Consider the following 24,297-nt stretch of genomic DNA (forward strand, 5'->3'; position numbering starts at 1 on the left):
AGGTTTATTTGCAAGATACAAAAACAGATTAAAAAAACAAATGTGTGTGTGTGTGTGTAAAGTTCCACGTGTATTGTGGAACTTTACACACACACACACACAAAACATATTAAGTATTGTACATTAACACAAAACTATTGTTTCACCAGAGAAACACACATGAAGAGAGAGAGAGAGACAATAACAGCTACCAAACAGTCGTCATAATTCGTCACACAATGAGAAAAGGACAAATCAACAAGTAACAATGACTAATTAATATTAAAATCTGTAACATAAGGTATTGTTTGGAGTTTAGTCTGATTGGTTCAGGATGACCTGCCATTATCCAATCACACGTCTGCTTACCTGCATCTTTTCTCTTTTTTCTAACCTGAGCACCTGATGGCTTTGAACTTTTGTTGTCCATCTTCCATTGGTTTGAATTTTGCGCTCCAGTACAAACATAAATCCCCCAACCCGAGGATCAGCACAATTACAACCCGTTCTCACTCCCGACGCGTAAAATAATGACGATTTGTCACGTCCCTTAACTTCTCATGCTGACGCCTAAGGTACCCTTCCACGTTTTTATGTGACGCTGTGGGTTGTCAATTCATTCCAATATGAACCCGCTCGCGGCGATCAGAGACGCTTCGAGCAGAGGCTCCAGCCATCCATTTACTCCAATAATAACCCCGTCACAGCGAAACATGACAACTGGAGAACCGGGGACCCTCTCCGCGAATGGGTTTTTCTCCCTAATTTAATGCTTTCTTTTAATGACATCGTTAACATTTCTCAACAAAAACACATGAAAGTATCACTGATAATTCAACTGTTGTGGCCATCACACAGTGTTTTCCAAACTGATTCACGATCTGAAAGTGCGCAGATTTAATGTACATAATCCTTTGTTAGGTTTATTATTTTCATTTCACACGTAAAACACATTTATAGATTCATTCACCACTCCTGTTAGTTTTGGATGCGCTCGGCTCCAGCCAATCAGACGCAACCTGTGTAAGCAAAGGCTGATGGGAGAACGGAGAGACCCATTTATAAGAATAAGAAAATGAGGCGGAACTGATTTATTCTAATGCAGGTATGTAAAAAATAGGGGTGGGTTTTTATAATCGATTCATCGATTAAAATCGATTCTGGCTTGGATAACGTAAAATCGATTCATTAAAATTCTGAATCGATTTTTTAATATAAATTTATTTTGCCCGAAATGCCAGAATCTCTGGTGAAATCTCACAAACTTTCAACAACCACCAAACAGCTAAGACAGTAAATGAGAGCAGGTACAGGCTTCTGCACATAGACTTAAACACACAGCGCGACCCGCGGATCAGAATCAGTTAGATGTCGCCTTTCTCACGGTCGGGGCTGAAAGCCGACAGCTGCTGATTCTGATCTGTCGGCGGGTCGGCGCTTTGTGTTCACGCCCTTTATGCGCTGATTCTAAAGCTGTTAGTTTGATGTCTCTCCAAAACAATATTGACTGAACCAGCAGCAAAAGAAGATCCAAACGCTTCACATAAACATCGTCATGGATTCACTCTGACTTTTACTGTTTTGCTTCCATTGCGATGCGCAGCTCTCTCTCTCTCCCTCTCTCTCTCTCTCTCTCTCTTTGTACTTCATTATTTGCTTGCTTGTTAGGCACAAGTCTACCGTTGTTTACAGCGCTGTCGGCCTACGTTTTTTTTTCGTTTTATATACTTCCGAATAGAAAACCTAATTTCTGCTGTTCAATACTGAACAAATGTAAACTTTTTAAAATTATTCAAAATGCAAAACGCCGTGTCTCTAATAAAACCGCTGTAACATCAGAGGTGATGTTCATATGTTGATTAATGGTTTTCTTTCGTTTTTGATGTACTGCAGAATATTTTTATAAAATCTAGGCCAGGAAAATCGCCTTCATGTTTTTCTGTGTTTTATCCTCAGCTACTTTGACACAAAGGCATCTGCTGTGATGCTCACACCTTTGATAAAGTCTTGCGTGTGTCAGCTTCCTTTTTATAGATACAAAAATATGTAAATGTACTGATCTGAATTATACTTCTGACTGTCAAAATTTCCCAGATTCAAATCGAATGAAATCGAATCGTGGATCGAATCGATTTGGGACCTTGTGAATCTGTTAGGTGAGGCTGTGTGCAGGCAGGAATAGGACCCAAGGTGTAGACTCCGGAGACAGAACTTAAACCAAAACAGCTTTAATGCTGAACGCAAACATAACATAACTGGAAAAACTCAAAAAAATAAACTAACACCAGCGGATTGACAAAACACACAGCAAAGGAAACGGTAGATCGCGACACAGACACTAAGAAACACAGGGCTTAAATACACAGAGGGAGCAATCAGGGAATGGGTAACAGGAGAGAAACACAGCTGGGGCAAATCAGGCCTAACGAGACAAGAGGAAGCAAAACCAGACACATTAACATCAGACATGGACTTTCAAAGTAAAACAGGAAACACATAACACAGACTGAACAAAGACACAGGCTCATAAGCAGGCACTACAAAGGGAACAGAGACGTGGGAACAGGGCAGACACAGACACTGACTGAACACGGGGATATAGGAACTTAAGATACACATAGACGCGAACTAGACAAGGGGATGCAGGTGACAGGGGAGACAGAGCAACTAAAGAAGACAGAGACCTAAGCCAAAAGACAGAACTCAAAGAAACCAAAAACTAGACAGTATAAATAATATCATAAACTCAAAAACCCTGGGTCGACGACCCAGGCATCCTAACAGAATCGGAATTGAATCGATTCTAGAAATCAGTGACGATACCCAGCCCTAGTAAAAAATACATATTGTTGGAGCTATTTGTTCTTTATTTTTTTATTATTTTGAAATTAGTTAAAGTTTGTTGTTAGTTTATTTATATTTTGGGGTTTATTTGTCGGTTAATATTTTGTTTTAAATGATTTGTTTTGTTTGTTGTTATTTTGTTAAATTAGTTAGTAAGAGCTGTAGGGCCATTTTGTTTCTATAAATAAAGAGACTGGTATAGGACCAGCATGCATTGGGGTGGGCCTATGGTTTTTTACCAGAGCAGGAGAAGCAGCAGGAAGGATCTTGTTATTGCTTGCCAAGATGGATAAATAAACCAAAACTCTCAACTAAAAGGTTTGGACAATGGACTTCTTTTGCCTGCGTACGAAATATTACCTCAATGCAGCAGTGGCTTGTGGACTTTAAATTGTGGGACGTTTGATCTTTTAAAAGTAAAGGAATTGCCACTACACATATATTTAAAGTAATACTTTGATGTGTGTTTCAAAGTTTGTTTTTTCATAAAAGCTTCAAACAAACAGAGGTGACTGATCTCGGAAACGGTGTAATGTATTTAAAAATGGCTACAGCTACCGTCAGCATGCTTGCTAGGTAACGACTACACGTGGCTACTGCAGCATTAGCCATTTAATCCAACGATGATGGATTAAATCTATTACAAACGTTAAAGGACTTGTGTGCTGCAAAATACACTCACATGGTGCGTGAAGCAGTTTTTGCGCTAAGAGTTCTGCTAGCTCTTTACAAACTGATGATGCTAACGTTAATTGCTAACATTAACCGGAGCGCCAAGACTGAAAATCATTTGAGTTGCGTTAGTTATGTGTTTATGTCACTGAGTTCTGCAAAAATCTCTTTCCTCTTTAGCTTGAAAATGAGTGATTCAGAGGATCCCGAGGTGGAGGAAGAGCTTCAGGCTGCTGACGAACTCCTTCAAGATATGCAGGTAACATTTTAGTGGAAACAGTTGTTAAAGAGGGAACACGCTTGTCTAATATTTTGTACGGAGTAAACGTTATGTTATTTGAATTTTTTTTTAAAGTTTATGTCAAATTAAGTTGGTTAACTTAAGATGTTTGATAATCTTTGCTTTAATCATAGACTGTATTTTAGGTGTTCCCTTTTTTCCTTGTTAATTGCGTAGAATGATGCACAGAGTGAACCTCAGCCAAGACCAGTGCGCTGGAAAACACGTGACAGACAGGGAGCTTTTATTCCTCAAAGACCATCAACCAGTCGAAGTACTAGTTGCATGCCACGTGGTCGGTGTTCACGCAACCATTGATTTTATCTCACAACTTGTTTTCACCAAAGAATTTCAGTAAGTAAATATTCTTCATTCCCCCCCCCCCCCCCCCCCCCCCCCATTGTCCAGAGAGCAGCATCAATGTCCACGTGAAGAACCTAGTTATGTTGCCAGTGTCAACCCAACAAAAGGTACTTTACCTTCTTGTATATGTTGTGATTTCTGTTTACTTTTATATTTGTTGTTATAGTTGAGTTATGCAGGGCTTTTGTGGAGTCCTAAGAAACATACTGCCTAGAGTGTTTTTCACTTTTGCCTAGAGTGTTTTTCACTTTGTGGAAGAGTTTCTTCCTTTCTTTATTTTTTTTCTGTTAATGTATGGAACTGAGGTGCTTCGTCAGGAGCTCCTTCAGTTGTTGGAGGATGGAGAAGAGGACGCAGCCATGACTTGTGAGACGTCGTCTGAGTCAGCTGCTACTCACTGGGCGATCAGAAATATGGTGTCCTCGCAAACCGTGTGTGTCAGTGTGGCAAACAAGTAGTTGTGAGGTGTCTGGACTGCCTGCCTCTTCCATTCCTTTGTGCTGACTGTGATATTGCAGTTCACACACGCTTTGTCCTGCACAACAGAGAGGCAGTAACAGGAGGGTTTTTGCAGCCTTCATCAGAGTTTCACAAGCCAATAGGTACAGTTTTTAAGTCTTATGCATTTCTTGCTATGTATGAGTATGAGTGGGTGCTGTTATTGTATATTTATTGTGTATCAGTTAATTTCTAATTCTTTTTATATATATTGTGTGTTTTAATGTTAGTTCGGCTGTTGCCTGTGCAAAGGCCAGACCATGTGTGTGACTGCCCAGCAGGTAACGTTGAGGTTTCACCCGGCGCAATTATGGCTCTTGTAACCATAAATGGTAAGTTGCCCTTTTGTCACACACTACATACACAATAGATGTGTTTGGAGGTTTTATTGCAAATTGTGCATTGCTATCTTGGTTTTAATTACCCTGCCCGCAGTATATGTGGGCACCTGTCAAAGGTCATTTGGATTTACCAGACCGATTTGAAAACAACATGAAAAAAATGAATGCTTTGAGCCATGACTGAATTTATCCTTATCCTTTCTAAAGGCCGTTATAACCTTGCACTGCCAGTGGTGAGCTGCACCAGCTGTGGCCTAATGTGGTCCCCCTCAGTTAAGGACATCCTGGGTAGTGGATATTGGCCTGGCACCTTAAATTTCTGCACCCTGTTTTCAATGGATGTCTTTCAGTCTTTCTATGACATTAAGAAGGCTGCACCAGGGATGTCACTTAAGGCATTTGTCAAAATGCTGGATGAACGAACAGCCCATTTTGGAAGGGTGAGTTTCTAAATTTGCTAAGTTTAAGGAAATTGTGCAAATCAATGTTTATGATGACTGTCCTTGAATATTCTGTTGTATGTCCTCTATGTAAAAGAATGGCCGAATATCAGCTGATGCCTTCAGTAAAAGTTTCTTGGAGTGGAGTGCTGTAAAGTTTGAGATGGACAGGATGTGCAAGGAGCCATGCTTTAGCTGCCCTGCCTGCACTCCAGACATGCTTGCCGTCTCAGTTGATGGAAACCGCAAGCTTTATCGCTTTCAGTCTAATGCAAGGTACGTTATGCATTGTGGACATAAGTCAAATATGGATTTGTAGAAAAATGTATTTTAATGTTTCTTTTCAAACAACTGTCACTGTGTTCGTTCAGCACTTCAGAGCAGGGGAACTTTAAAGGTATCTTCATTGAAAAAGATGAGGAAGTTGCTGAGTTTGTGAAATACATCCAGAGACACACAAATAATGTAAGATACACATATATATTAGTGCTGTTAGCGTTAATCTTGTTAAAATGACGTTAATGCCGTAACCATATACACATACGTGTGTGTGTGTGTGTGTGTGTGTGTGTGTGTGTGTGTGTGTGTGTGTGTGTAGACATATATGGATGGGTCGATATTTTTTTTTTATTTTTCTCTTGGTGTTGTCGTAATACCATTTACTTTACTTTATCTTAATGTGTACTTAATTTTGTCACCATGTGTATTTAAAAAAAACAACATGATTTTTATTTTGTGTTATCAATGCTGTCCTGGGGAGATATGAGGTCTTGTGTGACTCGAGGCTAATTCAGCTAATTGTTATGCATTTGTTTTAAAAAGTTTGTCCCTGATAGGGCTTAATCATGTCATGTCTTTTATGTTAAAATCTTTGAGTGTATAGGTCCCGGGGAAAGGGTTGTGCGGATCTTCATCTTGGACTGCAGCAAAGGAGTCGTCCAAAAAGTCCACTGGGAAGTTGGATGAGGAGGGCATGGAAATAGCTGTTTGTCGCCACGGAGTCCTCTTAGCTGCATTGAACATGTTTCGAGGGGAGATCTTTGCTTACCCCCTTTTTCTCCAGAGGAAGTTGGCAGCTAACGTCCCAGGACATATTACGTTCCTTTGCTCCGATGTGGCCTGTAAATATTTCCCCTATTTAACCAAGGTGGCTCAGCAGTGCCCTGAGCTGAGGAACCTCTTGTCAATGCGTCCTTTTCTCTCCGTCATGCATGCAAAGGCTCACACTTGGAAATGCGAGGTATACTGCAGCTTGTAGTTTTGGATTAGTTTGAGACATTTTGTTATAAGGTTGAATGAATTCAGCAGTCATGTATTGTGACCTCCTTTCTATAGATCAAATGGGGAGGTGCGTTTCAGGATGGGGCCGGTTCAACAGTTGGAGAAGAGGTGGAACAAGTAAACAGTTTCCTGTCTAGGGCGGCCATCACAACGAAGTACATGTCTAAAGCAGGTGTGTGTCTGTGTCTGAGATTCCACTCAGTCTCCTGCTCATTAATTCTAATTTGTATACTAACTGAAATGCAGGGCGAACAGACATGCTGACCCTCCTGGCTTTGGGGTGGAACAAAAGGAAAGTGGAACAACTGGGCCGCACTTTGAGCCAGCAATATCTAAAGGTCATTTTTTCAACACCCATTTTAATGTGTGTGGTAATGGGGGGAAAACACCAGTACTCTTTTAACCCTTTAAGACCTACCATAGAACCAAGTCCGCCAGAGCTTATATTAGATTTCTACATGCTGTGGAGCCATTTTTGGGAGCATTTCAAGTTGCTATACATCAATACAACCATTATAGCCCAGATTTTAATAATATGTATTCATTAAGTGCATAGTAATTACATAAATTGCAAAAAAGTGCAATAAACTACAAATAAATTGAAAATCGTTTTTGATTTTTTAATATATATTTGTAGTTAGAGAAATTTAAGAGGCTTATCCCTCAAAACTGTAAATACAAAAAAGTTGCACAAAATAGTTTCCCACCACAGGAAATTTATTTTGAGTGTCTTCATAGTTTTATTTTTGAAATACACCAATTTTTATACACTGCAGGAAAAACGAAAATAAATATTATACTGCAAATTTGCAAAAAAGCAGCATATGCATCAAAATAAACTATTTCCAGCAGTGCAATATGAGTCCTAAGCATCCCAGAAACGACACAGAAAGTCATAAAGTCAAAGATAACTTTTAAAAAGACCAGTATATGCCCTGAGGCCCTGATGGCAAAAAAGACTACATTTCCGCGAAAATGACGTCACTTCCGGTTTCGGGCAGGTAATGGCGGAAATGCAAAAGTTCGCGCTGACGTCTATTCCAACGTAGGAAGTGTTATGAACAGCTGATCGGATCGGCAAAGTGTGTTTCTGGAATATTATGTTTTTGTTCCTGCAAGCGCTTTTTATGCAGGTTTTGCAAAGCTTTATGTGGAAGGAAACCGTGACCTAGGACAAGCTGATGGCATAAGATGTAAGTACAACTCCTCCGGCTTCATATGCAAAAAAAATTTTTGCGCTAGCTCACGTGGTTGCAGTGCTACTGGGATTTAAAAATAGTTACGCAAAACAGAGCGTTCCCGCTCCGATCGGCTCTAAAGGGTTAATGTCAATATGAATGACATTTATGAATGCATTCTTAGATCATAAGGATCCTTAGAGAACAAGTGGAGAGCCTGAATGCGACCAGAAATGAGCTGGGTGTGGATGACGATACACTGCAGCAATGGGTGGCCGATGTGCAGAAATGGGCTGAAGGTGAGTCTCAATATAATGCACTCATGTATAACAATAGGACCCACCATGGCCTCATTAAAGAACTTAGAGTTAAGATTTTTCTGACAGTGTCAACAAACAATGAAAAATAAGCCTTGTAAAAGCAAATTTATGGCAGAGTTGTTGCGTTTCATCAAATTGGATAGAACCTGGGTTGAAATGATGTCGTACTAGTTGGTTTTATAAACCTGAACACCAACATACTTGTTATCTCATGATTATCATGAGATAGCAGCACATGAAGGCTCCAGATGTCTTATAATGAATGTCATCAAGTCAGTGATTACAGAGTCCACTGTAGTTTGGTGACTGTTACTCATCCTGTATTCTGATTAATATTCCTCTCACTTAGAAAGTGATCAAACTGATGGCAGCCTTGGAGCGTTGCAGGCACGAATAGAGGAGCTTGTCGTCATCATCAGAGTGCGAACACAAAGTCTTTACAGACAAAATGGTACGTCCCAGTTTCTTTGAAACGGACCGTTTGATACTTAGTTTGTACAGCTTGTGCAGCTACTTTGTAAACAGAATAAAATCAGATCCAGGTTTGTTTAAGCTGGATGTGATTTGTTCTAGCAAACAAACTGAGGAGTGTAGATTAAAATGTAACTATATACATTATGTGAAGGTGTGAATTTTTTATGATTATTTACAGATAGCAACGAGAGGCGACACAGAATTCGCAAGGTCATCTTAGTTGAGAAGAAACGCTTGGCGGCTGCTGTTGACGACTACAACAAGCTCGCTGAACCAACAAAGCAAATCGTATCCAGTGATGCCCTCATGCAGACCGACATTTGGCCCTGGCAGAGCACAAGTGAACGTAAGCTCTTGATTTCTAAATATCCTTTTTAAACAAACTCCCAGTATCTGAGCAGTAGTTGAATGTTTTGTTCTTGAATCATAATATGCTGCTATGTTTTCCCATCTGATGTTGTTAAACTGTAGCTGCTGCTGACCTCCGGACAAAGAGAAAGGTCTTTGAGAAGGTGATGGCTGTGAGGCACCTGAGAGAGGAGGAGATGATCCTTTGCAGGGAGATGCGGCATCACTGGACAGTGTTGCGAATGCGTTCTGTGGTGTTGGGGACAATCTCCTCAGACTGTAAGCACTTTATTTATTTATTAATTTTTTGATGAATCGATTGAAAATAAGAGCAGATGCTAAAGTCTTACTGGATCTTTTACCTATATCTAGATTGCTAGCTAACACTGCCTTCTCCCTTTTAAAAAAATGTTTAATTACAGCATCCTAATTCCTTGTGTTTATGAGGTGAGGGGTTTTTTTGTTTGTTTGTTTTTTTTTTACTTTTCTCATATTTATTTGTTTTGTTCTTTTTACAGCCTCCTTTGTTGGCATGTCGGAGGATGCACAGAAGGGACTCTGTAGCCTGGTTTTAAAAAAACAAAGTGAGATTCCGGTGACGTAGGCGGTCAAGATGGCAGCTTGAATGGGGAAGCTCCGTCGCAGCGGCAGCTAATTTGCATTGGACTTAGAGCATTACGCTATACAGCACTTACAAAATATAACCTCAGGACAGTGGGAAGCTTGAAGACTCTTTGTGAAAGCTTAGAAATGCTGAGTCACCAACAAAAACTTACGCTTCGACGGCAAGAAGGCGCTAGCAAGGAAACCTCGGCGAAAGCTAATGATGTGCACCCGCCCTCACCTCCAATGTCGGATACTATTCAAACTGCTACAACTGAACAAATGGCCAAAGACATTGCAAGTATTTACGTGCTACTTAAGGAAACCTCCGAGACACAAGAGAGCAAGCTGAACGCTATCCAAACTGCTACGAGGGCAGTGGAGGCTAAGCTAGCGGATATGGTTACTCGAATAAGCAACGCTGAGTCTCGTTTAGATTTCCTTGAGGATGCTAGCAGAGCGCTAAAGGAAAATCCTCCTGCTACTAGTGACGAGGTGAACGCTCTACGACAGAAATTAGACGACATCGAAAACAGAGGACAGAGGAACAACCTGCGCTTCGCCGGCTTTCCAGAAGGCTGCGAGGGCTCGGACGCTCTAGCATTTGTGCGCAACGCGATCCCACAACTCCTGAAGGTCGACTTCCCGGGCGGGCTGGAGATTGACCGCGCACACCGCAGCCTGGTGAGACGCAAACCTGACGGTCATCCCCCGAGGGTCATCATCGCCCGATTTCTGCGGTTCCAGGACAGGGAGCAGATCATGGAAGCTGCGCGGAGGCTGGGACAACTGAACTGGAACGGCCACCGCATTATGATCTTCCCTGACTACTCCAAACTTGTCACGGACAAACGAGCGGCATTTAATCCCTGTAAACGGCTGCTGCACGAAAGGAAGATAAAGTTCTCCCTACTGTTCCCAGCGGTGCTGGTGCTGAAAATGACGGAGGGCAGACGTGAGTTTACTGACCCCAAAAAAGCCCAGGACTACATTCTGTCTTTACCTTGAGTTATTTACAGTCAGGGCTTCGATTTAAACACTATCCTTTTTTTTTCTTTTCGCCCTAGCGTTAATTAACACGCTATACACGCTATACTTTGCACCTCTTAACTGTTTAGTTTCAATATTATAGGGCTTCGCAGCTTTATTTGATTTATTCAGTTGTGCTACTTTTGAGAATACAACACAATCTGCTTGGTAGAGAAGCTCACTAAGACTGTTAAATTCCTCTTTTAGTAATTCAGTTGTCATGAAGCCGTTTTCAGTTTGTCAGGGGACAGTTCTAACCAACCTGCATAGAGGTCTGTTCAGTTAGCTAAGTCCCAGAATGACTGTTTTCCTCACATTACGACGACTTAATATGCTGCTGCTGCTGGCGACGGGTCCTGTTTGTGACTGTTCGACTGGTTAGAGTCACGGACCATAAAGTTTATGTTTTGCTTTCTGGGGCTCATAGCCCACCCGAGGGTGACTAGTGTTCTCGGTTACCCCGGACGTATCTGTTTAAATGTTTATCAGTTGTTATTTTTATTTACTTCCAAACCCCCCCATTTTTCTTACAGCCAGCCTTCCAAATATTGTCCACTCGGTACTGAACTCCTGGTTCTACTAATAAGTTACCCCACTGCTATGCGTCTGATACTTATTGCATGATGGCGAATAAGCAACAGAGGGCCCTTACTTTGATGACCTGGAATGTAAAAGGCCTTAACCATCCAATCAAAAAAAAGAAGATCATGACATTTATCAAATCAAAAAAAGTTGACATTGTCTTTCTTCAAGAGACTCACTTGTCTCCCCAAGAGTCCGATAAACTTTGCCGTGATTGGGTGGGTCAGGTATTTTTTTCATGTGGCAGCAGTCAGAGTAGGGGTGTCGCAATTTTAATTCATAAGCAGTTACAGTTTAAATGCTCCCGGATGATTAAGGATGAAGATGGGCGGACATTGCTACTCTTGGCTGAGATTCAAGGCCATAGGATGATTTTAAGCAATGTCTATGCACCAAACATTGACGACCCCACCTTTTTTGGAAACTTGGAATGCAAAATTAGTGATATGGGCGACTACCCAATCCTGATAGCGGGGGACTTCAATTTGGTCATGGATGATATACAGGATCGAAGCACCCCCTCACAGCGACACTCTAGATCAGCTTCGGTCGCTATAAAAATGTGTAGGACCTTGGGTCTGGTGGACGTATGGAGAGTATTCAACCCATCCGCAAGAGATTACACCTTTTATTCTGCCCCCCACAACACTCTGTCAAGAATAGATTATTTTCTTGTGTCAAATTCTATCATGCCCTCAGCAACGTCCTGCTCTATTGGTAGTATACACGTTTCTGACCACGCCCCGGTGCTCCTACATCCGAGCTCATTTGGTAGCCCCCCCAAGTCTCCCAGATGGAGGCTAAACTCAAGCCTTTTAAATGATCCCAACTTTTTCCACTCCTTGAGAGAGCAGATCAATTCTTATATAGAAATTAACCTCTCTACAGCTCCCAGTGCGGGTGTAGCATGGGAAGCTTTGAAAGCTTTTATTAGAGGGTTCATCATCCAGCATGCCTCATATAAGAAAAGAACTGCTCTGTCCAAGCAGATAGACCTGGAGAGGAAGATTGCCATAGCTGAAGCCGCTTTTAAGGCAGACATGAGCTCGGCAAATTTGACCCACCTAACTAGACTTAAATATGAGTTTAACTCAATTCTGACTCAGAAAATGGAGTTTTCTCTATTTCGGGCTAGGCAGAAATACTTCGAAGATGGAGATAAACCTGGCAAACTGCTTGCAAGATATATTAAACAAAAAGAAGCTCAGACTATCATAGCAGCAATTAGAGCACAGGATGGCACTATGGTGTCAAAACCCTCTGAAGTGAATGAAGCCTTCAGAGATTTCTATATGCAACTCTACTCCTCAGAAATACAAGCAAACTCTCAGGAAATTAACAGTTTTCTCTCAGAGCAACGGTCTTTGTACTATATGTGTCTTTTTCTGTGTGACTTTTATCTTTCATTATTATATAAATGTGATGTATGTTATGTTCACAAAGTGAATACTTCAAAATGAGGAGGACATGCTACAACAAAGCAGACTGGGTGAATGTGAGACTTCGAGGAGGAGTACTGACACATCCATTTCAACGGGATGGTTCTAGCTGCGGAGTAATGGTCATCATGGTATGGTACAACATTAACGCAATAATATTTTTCTGTGAAATTAGATAAGAAGATGGGGTGGGGGAAGTTAAAATAATCTTAAAAGGTTAAATTGTGTAAACAGGAAGTGTAACATTTGCAGATGTTTTCAATTAATTGTTTTTGTTGTTTTTTTTTTTTTCAGATGGCCAAAGAAGTAATGGAAGCCATCCATCCATCCATCCATCCGCTTCCGCTTATCCTTTTTCAGGGTCGCGGGGGGCACTGGAGCCTATCCCAGCTGTCATGGGGCGAGAGGCGGGGTACACCCTGGACAGGTCGCCAGTCTGTCGCAGGGCTAACACACAGAGACAGACAACCATTCGCACTCACATTCACTCGCACATTCACACCAGTAATGGAAGCATTCCCAAATAAACCAGAAATGACATTTTTGACGACCAAAACAGAGATGGCCCAGGCACGAAGGACATTTGCACAGACAATACTTGAGGCCTCCGGTGTGTAATATCTTCTTCAAATGGACATATTTATTTGTGTCAAACTGATGAACACTAACATATATATATATATATTATGTTTTAGTATTTGACAGTGACAACAACTGTGCCATGTGTGCAACGGTGAAACCACCTAATCCAGGACCCTCCATCACTGACTGGGTATAGTATTTTTAAAAATTGTTTTATGTTATCTTCCAAAAAATATTTGACTCTGTGTCTTTAATGATTGTAATTGATTAAAACATAGAATTATTTATGTAATGTGTTTATGAAAGTTCATATGTTTTTGTTTACAGATCCAGTGTGATAATTGCAACCGCTGGTTCCATTCTGAATGCCTGGACATGACAAATGAACAGCTCAGCAGTGCTCAGAAGACAGAGTGGAAGTGTGTGCTTTGTGTAACCTAATTCCACATGCGGTGAAAGCTACTTGAATATCTGCTTATAGTTGTTATTGGTGTTTTGAGGAACACATGTGTAAAACACAATGTGTATAACATTCTTGCTTTGTGCACGTACCTCAAGTATTTCCTTTTTGATTTTTTGGGTTGATTTGTGTGATGACAGATAATGAATAACAATATATCTAAACTGTGTAGTAGTAATATGAGAAATCAGTAATCTGAGAAATGTAATTTCTCACCCTGACCGGTTGAGGCAGATGGCCGCCCCTCCCTGAGCCTGGTTCTGCCGGTGGTTTCTTCCTGTTAAAAGGGAGTTTTTCCTTCCCACTGTTGCTCATAGGGGGTCATATGATTGTTGGGTTTTTCTCTGTATGTATTATTGTAAGGTTTAACTTATTATGTAAGTGCCTTAAGTTGACTATTGTTGTGATTAAGCACTGAATAAATAATGTCTAAAACTAAAGTTGCTACTTGAGGTGGTGTGTGAATGACATTTTGAAAAATTTAAATTGTGTGTGGAAAGACATTTCTTGTAGTTAAGCAAATACTTCAATGAACTCATTTTGTTTGGTAATGGAATAGGATTTAATTTTATCAGAAATCCGTACAGTAATTTTGGCTGTGGATCACAGGGTGCAGAGTGGGGGTCACCCAGAGTCATAATCCAGTGAAATATCTGCGTCACCTCTTATAGTTTTCCTGTAATCTGAGATCAAAGATGAGAATATATAGAGTATAGTACAGTAAATTGTGCAAAGTTTACTATGAATTTTCTCAAAATCCATACAGTAAATTTTGCTGTGGATGACAGGGTGCAGAGTGGAGATGGCCTAGATTCATAATCCAGTGAAATATCTGCGTCACCTCTTATAGTTTTCCTGTAATCTGAGCTCAAAGATGAGAATATATAGAGTATAGTACAGTAAATTGTGCAAAGTTTACTATCAATTTTCTCAAAAACCGTACAGTAATTTTGGCTGTGGATCACAGGGTGCAGAGTGGGGGTCACCCAGAGTCAGAATCCAGTGAAATATCTGCGTCACCTCTTACAGTTTTCCTGTAATCTGAGCTCAAAGATGTCAATATGTAGAGTACAGTAAAGCACAGTGGGAAGATTTTGCTATGAATTTTCTCCAAAACCGTACAGTAATTTTGTCTGTGGATCACAGGGTGCAGAGTGGGGGTCACCCAGAGTCATAATCCAGTGAGATATCTGCGTCACCTCTTATAGTTTTCCTGTAATCTGAGATCAAAGATGAGAATATATAGAGTATAGTACAGTAAATTGTGCCAAGTTTACTATCAATTTTCTCAAAAACCGTACAGTAATTTTGTCTGTGGATCACAGGGTGCAGAGTGGGGGTCACCCAGAGTCAGAATCCAGTGAAATATCTGCGTCACCTCTTACAGTTTTCCTGTAATCTGAGATCAAAGATGTCAATATGTAGAGTACAGTAAAGCACAGTGGGAAGATTTTGCTATGAATTTTCTCCAAAACCGTACAGTAATTTTGGCTGTGGATCACAGGGTGAAGAGTGGCGACAGCCTAGAGTCAGAATCCAGTGAAATATCTGTGTCACCTCTTACAGTTTTCCTGTAATCTGAGCTCAAAGATGTCAATATGTAGAGTACAGTAAAGCAAAATGGGAAGATTTTACTATGAATTTTCTCAAAATCCATACAGTAAATTTTGCTGTGGATGACAGGGTGCAGAGTGGAGATGGCCTAGATTCATAATCCAGTGAAATATCTGCGTCACCTCTTATAGTTTTCCTGTAATCTGAGCTCAAAGATGAGAATATATATAGTACAGTAAATTGTGCAAAGTTTACTATCAATTTTCTCAAAAACCGTACAGTAATTTTGGCTGTGGATCACAGGGTGCAGAGTGGGGGTCACCCAGAGTCAGAATCCAGTGAAATATCTGCGTCACCTCTTATAGTTTTCCTGTAATCTGAGCTCAAAGATGAGAATATTAAAAGTACAGTAGAGTAAATTGTGCAAAGTTTACTATCAATTTTCTCAAAAACCGTACAGTAATTTTGGCTGATGATGACAGGGTGAAGAGTGGAGATGGCCTAGATTCAGAATCCAGTGAAATATCTGCGTCACCTCTTATAGTTTTCCTGTAATCTGAGCTCAAAGATGAGAATATTAAAAGTACAGTAGAGTAAATTGTGCAAAGTTTACTATCAATTTTCTCAAAAACCGTACAGTAATTTTGGCTGATGATGACAGGGTGAAGAGTGGCGACAGCCTAGATTCAGAATCCAGTGAAATATCTGCGTCACCTCTTACAGTTTTCCTGTAATCTGAGCTCAAAGATGAGAATATTAAAAGTACAGTAGAGTAAATTGTGCAAAGTTTACTATCAATTTTCTCAAAAACCGTACAGTAATTTTGGCTGTGGATCACAGGGTGCAGAGTGGGGGTCACCCAGAGTCAGAATCCAGTGAAATATCTGCGTCACCTCTTATAGTTTTCCTGTAATCGGAGCTCAAAGATGTCAATATGTAGAGTACAGTTGAGCAAAATGGGAAGATTTTACTATGAATTTTCTCAAAATCCATACAGTAATTTTTGCTGTGGATCACAGGGTGCAGAGTGGAGATGGCCTAGATTCATAATCCAGTGAAATATCTGCGTCACCTCTTACAGTTTTCCTGTAATCTGAGCTCAAAGATGAGAATATATAGAGTATAGTACAGTAAATTGTGCAAAGTTTACTATGAATTTTCTCAAAATCCGTACAGTAATTTTTGCTGTGGATCACAGGGTGCAGAGTGGAGACAGCCTAGATTCATAATCCAGTGAAACATCTGCGTCACCTCTTACAGTTTTCCTGTAATCTGAGCTCAAAGATGTCAATATGTAGAGTACAGTAAAGCAAAATGGGAAGATTTTACTATGAATTTTCTCAAAATCCATACAGTAAATTTTGCTGTGGATGACAGGGTGCAGAGTGGAGATGGCCTAGATTCATAATCCAGTGAAATATCTGCGTCACCTCTTATAGTTTTCCTGTAATCTGAGCTCAAAAATGAGAATATATAGAGTATAGTACAGTAAATTGTGCAAAGTTTAATATCAATTTTCTCAAAATCCGTACAGTATATTTGGCTGTGGATCACAGGGTGCAGAGTGGCGACAGCCTAGAGTCAGAATCCAGTGAAATATCTGTGTCACCTCTTACAGTTTTCCTGTAATCTGAGCTCAAAGATGTTAATATGTAGAGTACAGTAAAGCACATTGGGAAGATTTTGCTATGAATTTTCTCCAAAACCGTACAGTAATTTTGTCTGTGGATCACAGGGTGCAGAGTGGGGGTCACCCAGAGTCATAATCCAGTGAAATATCTGCGTCACCTCTTATAGTTTTCCTGTAATCTGAGCTCAGAGATGAGAATATATAGAGTATAGTAGAGTAAATTGTGCAAAGTTTACTATCAATTTTCTCAAAAGCCGTACAGTAATTTTGGCTGTGGATCACAGGGTGCAGAGTGGGGGTCACCCAGAGTCAGAATCCAGTGAGATATCTGCGTCACCTCTTACAGTTTTCCTGTAATCTGAGCTCAAAGATGAGAATATTAAAAGTACAGTAGAGTAAATTGGGTAAATTTTATTGTTAATTTTCTCTGAATCATACAGTAATTTGGGCTGTGGATCACAGGGGGGAAAGTGGAGATAAACCAAAACTGGGAGTGGATTGTGAAGTAAAATAGTGTGAGGACAGAAAACACTTCGTTTCTAAGCCAGTCGGCACCTATACCGTAATATGCATAAGAGTAGTGCAACAACATTTTAGGTGCGGCTGGCGGGGCGGCTAGCTTGACTGTGACTTCGTAAGTGAGGGCTCACTTGACCGCAGTCCCCAAAGCTCTGATCCTAGAATCGCCCCTGGTATATACTGTATAATATGAGTGAAAAGTAATGAAAGTTGGCACCCATGTAGAGAAGGTAACCCAAAGAAGTGTTCAACTGACAGTTTCATATCAACAATCACAGATGGTTTTTAATAAATGTTTAACATGAGTTTATCACATTCCTCTAAAGTTGTTACATTTCAGCAGACTTGTTCTTTGATTTCTCGGGAGCATGAACGCAGTTTGGGATGAAACTGAGCACAGGCGTAGAGCAGGTGGAGCAGAGGAAGGATGTGTTCAAAGTTTTACGTCAACTATCAGGGATGATTTTTAATGATTTTTTGAAAAAGACGCAATCAGGCTGCTGGTATGTGTGCGCGCGCCCGTATGTTTTATACGTGAGCGCGCGTCCATGTTTGTGATCAGCACAGGAGAAAAGGCGCTGCCGTAAAGCAGAGTGTAGACGCGCAAGAAAACTTATGCGGCGGACGAGAGGCGGGTGTCTCCACCGCGGCTCACAATCACGGCTCACTGTCCCGCCGTACCGTGAAGCCTGAAGAGACGATGAAGAATTAATTTAGCGCTGGGACTGGAACTAGTGTTCTAGTTTGTGTTTATCACGGACTCGTTAGGGCGCTGCACACTCGCTCTCTCAGCACATTCGCGCTCAGAAAGAAGCGCGCATAGAGCCGACTAACGTGGAAACAGGTGAAGAGACGAAGGTAAGCGGTACGGTTTGCTGACGTCACAGTGAAACCCAGCGTCATGGCTTTAACATTGAACAAATCCGCACAGGCTCAGAGACAGACCTCATCCTTTAACCGTGCATGAAAAATGAAGCTGAGACAGGAGCTCAGCGTCACAGCTGGAACAACATCAGCTGACATTAAAGAAAAGCAGACATTTGTTCCCTGATAGCAAAGATGGAGAGCGTGAGGGAACTACAGAGAGGAGGACACGGGCAGTGTGAGACACACAGCCTTGTGTGTCTCACACTGCCCTGTGATTACACTCCACACAGTATCATTAACACTAATGAAAAGATAAAGTAATAAGTTACTGTAGTTCTCAGTTACAGCCTCATGTTTCCTCCACGTTCGTCTCTTTCAGACATCAGCAGGAGGGAGGACGACCCCCCAGTGTGAGGACGATCCTCACCACATGAATGGGGGACAGGAGGCGCAGCTTCCAGCCCAGCTGGTAGGAAAGCCCTCCTCAACTTCTCTGTAACTATGGACTCTGCCTGTTGCCATGCGTGCAGGCGTTTCGGTCCACAGTGATGTCAGTCAGTGCTTTTTAAAGATGTGCAGGGTGTGAAATCTCCTGTTTGATTGTTAAATGTTCGTTCACTTTGTTTGTGCTCCCAATAAATTCACTTCATAGATGAAACAGGAAAAGGGTTGGCGTAATAAGCAAATGCTTCAGCCAATACCTTTTGATTAGCTTTGTCTCATGCTTTCTTGCTTTGTGGTAGATCTTTGTTCTGTTTTCACTGAGATATTTGAATGCTAATCAATAAAAAAAAAACAGTTCAATGTTGCCTCTTGTTTTGGTTCTGTGCCCCCATGAAAAAACACCCAGAGCCCACCCTGGTAAATCTGGTGTGGAAACGCCACTGCTGTCAAAATGTGTCTTTAAGTATCAAATATTGTATATAAAAATGTTCCTTCCACTCATTTTCATGTCCTTTTTCTGCACACTGAAATCTCAGGCAATGCTTAAACATGAATCTGTCAGCACCTAGAAACACAAGAGCCTAGAATCACTGCTTTTTCTTCTCATGCGCTTGAATCAGTGTCAGTCATTCAGCACAGAGACTTCAAACACTTGCACAAAACAATCAAGCGGTCCTTCCAAATCTGATATTCGAGCACACGGTAATAAAAACACTTGACATGTAAAAGATAATAATCTTCTGTCTGAATCTTCACAGAAATGCAAAAATCAACACGTAGAATAGAAAAGAAAACAGCAGATTTTTGGTCGCAGAAGTGAAGAAAACCCTGTTTTCCTTTTCCTACAACATTAGACAAAACACATGATTCCATCTTTCTCATGCAAACACTCACCTACAGAAGTTGTAAACAGGCAGAGAAGAATCAAAGCCAGCAAAGCTTTCCTGCACATGTTCTCAGCAGTGACGCTGGTCAGAGCTGTGCTTCTTCCTCTTGGGTTAGTGAGCGCTCAGAGCAGCAGGACACAGGGGTACAGACCTTTATACACTTGTCCATGTGTGTGTGTTGACAGCAGTCACGTGCTCACGATGCGTCTGCCCATCACTGTCACCATGGTTGGTTTCAACATGTTCAAAATAAAGCTTCAATCAATCAATCAATGGTTACAGGCGACGCTCTGAAACTGATGATCAAAGATGTCAGGTTATTGTTTCCATGAAGTCAAATAAATCCACTGTATGTTTAGATAGTGTGTTAGTGTCGTTTCCATGGTAACACTGACTATAAAAGCAAAGGCGATCCATCAGTCCAGATCAATAATGTGAGCTCATTTAAGCGCACATGTATTTTTGGGTATTCAGAGAGGTTGATGTACTCTGTCCACTGATAACTGCTGACATCTAGTGGAAATTTGATGACATTACATCAACAGTTTGTGTGAAATGAATAAAATGCAGATATACTCTAAAAATAAAATACTACAGAACTAAATAGAACACATTAATTCACACAAGGGGAAGTCATGTGACCGTGATGACAGATGTCATTGGGTGGAAAGATCAGCGCCATCAGAACACTGACTGATCTGCAGTCTGTGGCATGAAACAGTCATTCATCACTTAGCTCTCTGTAACCTGATGGAGTCAGTGTGTAAAAGAAGGTGATGCAAAGATCTGGATGGAGCAGATGGAGCAGAGCAGAAGAAGAGCAGACGCAGAGTTTCAAAGGCGCCATCATGGCTCAATAATATCAAAATAATACAAATACTAACAAACAGGAACTCAGATGGTTCTGTTCAGCTTTGGGTTGAATGTTTTATATTTATATTACTTACAATAAATACATTTTAAGAGGTGTTGTTATCCACTGAAACTCCAGTCAGGGCTGAGCTTGGCCCCCAGTGTTTCAAGATACAAACATACGCCCCACTGTGTGCTTGATCCAACATACACACAGTGGTGAGAACAAAATAGGCACATTCAATAAATCTGATGGTCATTTTGTGTGAAAACTCCAAATGGCCTGTACAGCGCTTTACTTGGTCCTAAGGACCCCAAAGCGCTTCACACATCCAGTCATCCACCCATCCACACACACATCCACACACTGGTGATGGCAGCTACGGTGTAGCCACAGCCGCCCTGGGGCGCACTGACAGAGGCTGCCGGACACTGGCGCCACCGGGCCCTCTGACTTGTATATCATGTTTAACCTGAGTAGCCAAAGAGCGGGGTCTGAAAACGATGAAGCCGGGAGTCCGCTGCTCTCGCCGGCTGGAGTGACCACTGAACCCCCCGGCTTGCTATCGAGCTGGTGGGTAACAGACGTCTCTGAAAACGTCGGCGCACTTTTGCAAATATGCAATGTCTTGATAAACCCAGCAGATATTTGAAGTTTACACAGCTCCTTTCTCCCCTTAATATATGTTAAAAGTTTATTTTGTGGCCCAGAAAGATTAATAAGACTAATTTTAAAACTTAGTAGCGGCCGCCATTGTTGGCAGCTGAAATTTGGCTGGGTCGCGCTATGAATTCTGGGATATGGTGGGCCACGAAGGACACACCCGACCCATCCTTCAAATTCGGGGAAATGAAGGACGCATTTGAAGGAGTCGAGGAATCGGGACAGCCTTCGTCGCCTGGCTGTGACGTCATCGGCCTTCAAATGCGGCCTCCAGAGGATGCAGCCGACGTTTTGGGACACAGCTTGTGTGTCTTTGTTGGACAGAGTCATGTGACCTCCCAGGGACTACACATGGAAACGAGCAGTTTAGCTCAAATCTGGCAGGTTTCCATCGTCTGTTTTTGTCCTGATGTCCATGAACATGAACACTGTCCCTGTCAAACACGTCCAGATAATCTGATCCAGTGTTGTTCTTCTTCTGTGGTGTTTGTGATGGAGCAGCAGCTGCTGATCCTGATGTCCTCCACCAAGGGGGCAGCAAATTCAGCTGACTGTCATCATTTATTAAAAAGATGTAACAATGTGACATAATGCAATATAATAGTGTCAGTTACACATTGTGGGTTGCACTGTGGCCAGAATGGACATTACCTCCTGCCTAATGGAAGCTGTCAGCCATCCTGCAACCATGAATTAGATAAGCAGAAGTGAAGGGATTGTTAACAACAATTTAATAATAAAATGTAATGTGATAGTTGCACTTTATTAGCTACCCACAATCGTATGAATGATAACCATGAATGCACTGCATGCTCATAGCAAGTTCTTTAGGTTTAAAGTGAGATCCTGCTTTAAAGGGCGCTTCATCTGCTGGGAATGACATGTTTCTTCTAGTATGTAAGGCTCAGCCCATCTTACTGGGACTTACTTTTGTAGATCCACATGCTCTAAACCTGGTGCTCCATGATTGGTGCAGAAGCTTTAAGCTACTATTAACAAATAATGACCATGGACTTAGTTGTTACTACAATAACTTATCATTGAGCAACTTTTAATTTTACTTGTAAAACTATGCAAGTAGAATTCAATGGGGCACAGTGAGCTGAGCACAGGCCCACTCTGTGACACTCAGAGGTTTGTGGATATCATACTGAGAGTATTGGACACAGTGCAGCCAGCTTGCAGCCACTTTCCCACCACTTTAGCACAATGTTTACATGAGACTCAGCCACACTAATGTTCCTGGGCAGACATGTGGTGCAGCATAGCTGATGGCACTGTACCTGCAGCTGTCATGGACAAGAACCACCCAATACCTCACCCAAGCCAAGCCTGTGCTGATGTTGTGATCTGAGACCGAGACACTAACCCAGGATCATGATATGATGTTGTGAGAGTTTCACTAAGAATTAGCTCTGATTACAAGATTTCAATCTATCGTAACTCTAATTTGTATTTACTTCAGTTTGTTCATCTTCGAGCTGTGTGCAGCTGAGGACAGTCTTATTATTACCAGGTGAGGATATGTAACAGCCACAGTCTGTAGAGATGATGTCACCATGGAGTGGTGTCTCCTTTCCAGTGATGTCACTGGAGCTGCCAATATGTGCTCCAGCCAAAGCTACACCAGAGGGTTGTGCTGTGTAACAGGTTGGTGCAGGTGGTGTTATCTACATTTGAACATTAGGCAACAGTCTCATGAAGACACTTTCTATTGTTCACTAAAGACCAACAATAACAGAGACAAAGGGAGAGCAGCAGAACTAGTGCTAACAATTAGCACTGCTAGCCTGCCCACCAACACCAGCTAATGTTATAAAAACGATGATCAATGATTTTGCTGTAACGGCTCCAGCTGTCTGTGTCAGGGACACGTTGGAGATGAAGTGAGTGATCCAGTGACAAAGGTTTGGAAACCTGCAGTCAGCTGAGACTAAAGGAGTCACCTGACCGAGAGACGAAATGTTTCACTGAGAACGTCCAGATGAACAGAATCAACCTTTGGGATAATCTGTTCCACACATCCATGTTTCACTTACTGCATTATATTTCCTCATTGCTGTGCACACAGGCCTGTGGCTTATAACCAACTCCAAGTTCAGACTCAGAGGCTGCTGAAGCTGTTTTCTGGAACAGAGACGTGTTGGATATAAAACCAACTCTTCTTTATGTGTCAGCACTGAGGAAAGGAGCAGCTTCGTTTCTAAGTGTATGAAGGACTGTAGCAGTGTGTGTGTGAGCTTTATTTCACAGACAGAACCATGTCAAAAACACAACTTCAGGTAAAAACAATACAAAATCAAAGAGTCTGATCAGAAGGATTAAACAGAGGAGTGTGGGACTGTTTTTAACAGACAGCAGGTTAAGCCAGGCTGGAGGAGTAAACTGAGCCTCGGTGTGAGCAGCAGTGTGTTTGACAGGAAGCTGAGATAAACAGTCTGGAGCCCATTTAGTGCTTCATATGAAAGTGTGAGGATTTGAAAGCAAATCTAAAATCAAGCAGGAGTCAGTGTGAGAATGATTTGTGCTTTTCCTCAGTCAGATGCTGGGAGTTTCAGTTCATCCATGTTCAGCGTGCTGTGCTTTGTGTAACAGGAGAATATGACAGTATAAATCAAGTCTTCATGTCACTGAAAGCCTCCACAGTCTGCTATGGAGGTGCATCAGTTTGGATTTACAAGAAGAACATTTCTTAAACCTGCCACAAGATGGCGCTCCAACAGAAGGGATGTCCACAGTGTAACACAGACACACACATACTGTGTGAATGTGTGAGTGAATGGGCTTTCAACACAAGGCTTCTGCTGCTACCTTTAATTACATAATTAGCTAACAAGAACAAACTGTTAATTACCACCAAAGAACGGCTCCAGATTTTAGCTGCTGACCATTTTGTGAAACGTTGATTACATCAGCTTATTGTTGATTTTTCAACCTTAATATCAGCTGCTTTAAAGGAGCCTGGTTCTCTCGCAGTAACACTTTTCTTCACTAGATGCAGTGCAGGCACAGTCTGTGTTTCTAAACTACACACTAATGTTCATTGTTGTGCAGCTAAATCCTCCCTCTGGATGGGAAGAATCCCTGTCAGGCTTCAAACACCTGGCTTGGTGTTCTGGAGCTAATGTGTCACCTGTGAGGACTCTGAGATGAACACACAGCAGACA

At 41.5% G+C, this 24,297-nt stretch overlaps 1 protein-coding gene and 2 long non-coding RNA genes across 3 annotated transcripts; all 3 read left to right on the forward strand.

Annotated features, from left to right (window-relative positions):
- The first annotated feature begins 1,451 nt into the window (after positions 1 to 1,451).
- Positions 1,452 to 4,325, forward strand: LOC309702854. The gene is made up of 3 exons (XR_014275766.1): positions 1,452 to 1,465; positions 3,719 to 4,070; positions 4,184 to 4,325. It is a non-coding gene; the product is annotated as an uncharacterized lncRNA (long non-coding RNA).
- A 243-nt stretch (positions 4,326 to 4,568) lies between these two features.
- LOC309703219 (uncharacterized protein) lies at positions 4,569 to 9,622 on the forward strand (the record flags this gene model as incomplete). The annotated part of the gene is made up of 12 exons (XM_082527930.1): positions 4,569 to 4,740; positions 4,867 to 4,968; positions 5,185 to 5,417; positions 5,531 to 5,693; positions 5,789 to 6,657; positions 6,753 to 6,870; positions 6,945 to 7,036; positions 8,061 to 8,175; positions 8,546 to 8,647; positions 8,849 to 9,016; positions 9,142 to 9,297; positions 9,537 to 9,622. Exons 5-12 carry the CDS (start codon positions 6,391 to 6,393, stop codon positions 9,620 to 9,622), a joined length of 1,104 nt encoding a protein of 367 aa, XP_082384056.1. The 5' UTR covers positions 4,569 to 4,740; positions 4,867 to 4,968; positions 5,185 to 5,417; positions 5,531 to 5,693; positions 5,789 to 6,390.
- A 3,552-nt stretch (positions 9,623 to 13,174) lies between these two features.
- Positions 13,175 to 13,714, forward strand: LOC309703366. The gene is made up of 3 exons (XR_014275881.1): positions 13,175 to 13,281; positions 13,367 to 13,443; positions 13,581 to 13,714. It is a non-coding gene; the product is annotated as an uncharacterized lncRNA (long non-coding RNA).
- Positions 13,715 to 24,297: the final 10,583 nt, after the last annotated feature.

The sequence above is a fragment of the Aulonocara stuartgranti genome (genome assembly GCF_965226115.1).
Source record: "Aulonocara stuartgranti genome assembly, chromosome: 3".
NCBI lineage: Eukaryota > Metazoa > Chordata > Actinopteri > Cichliformes > Cichlidae > Aulonocara > Aulonocara stuartgranti.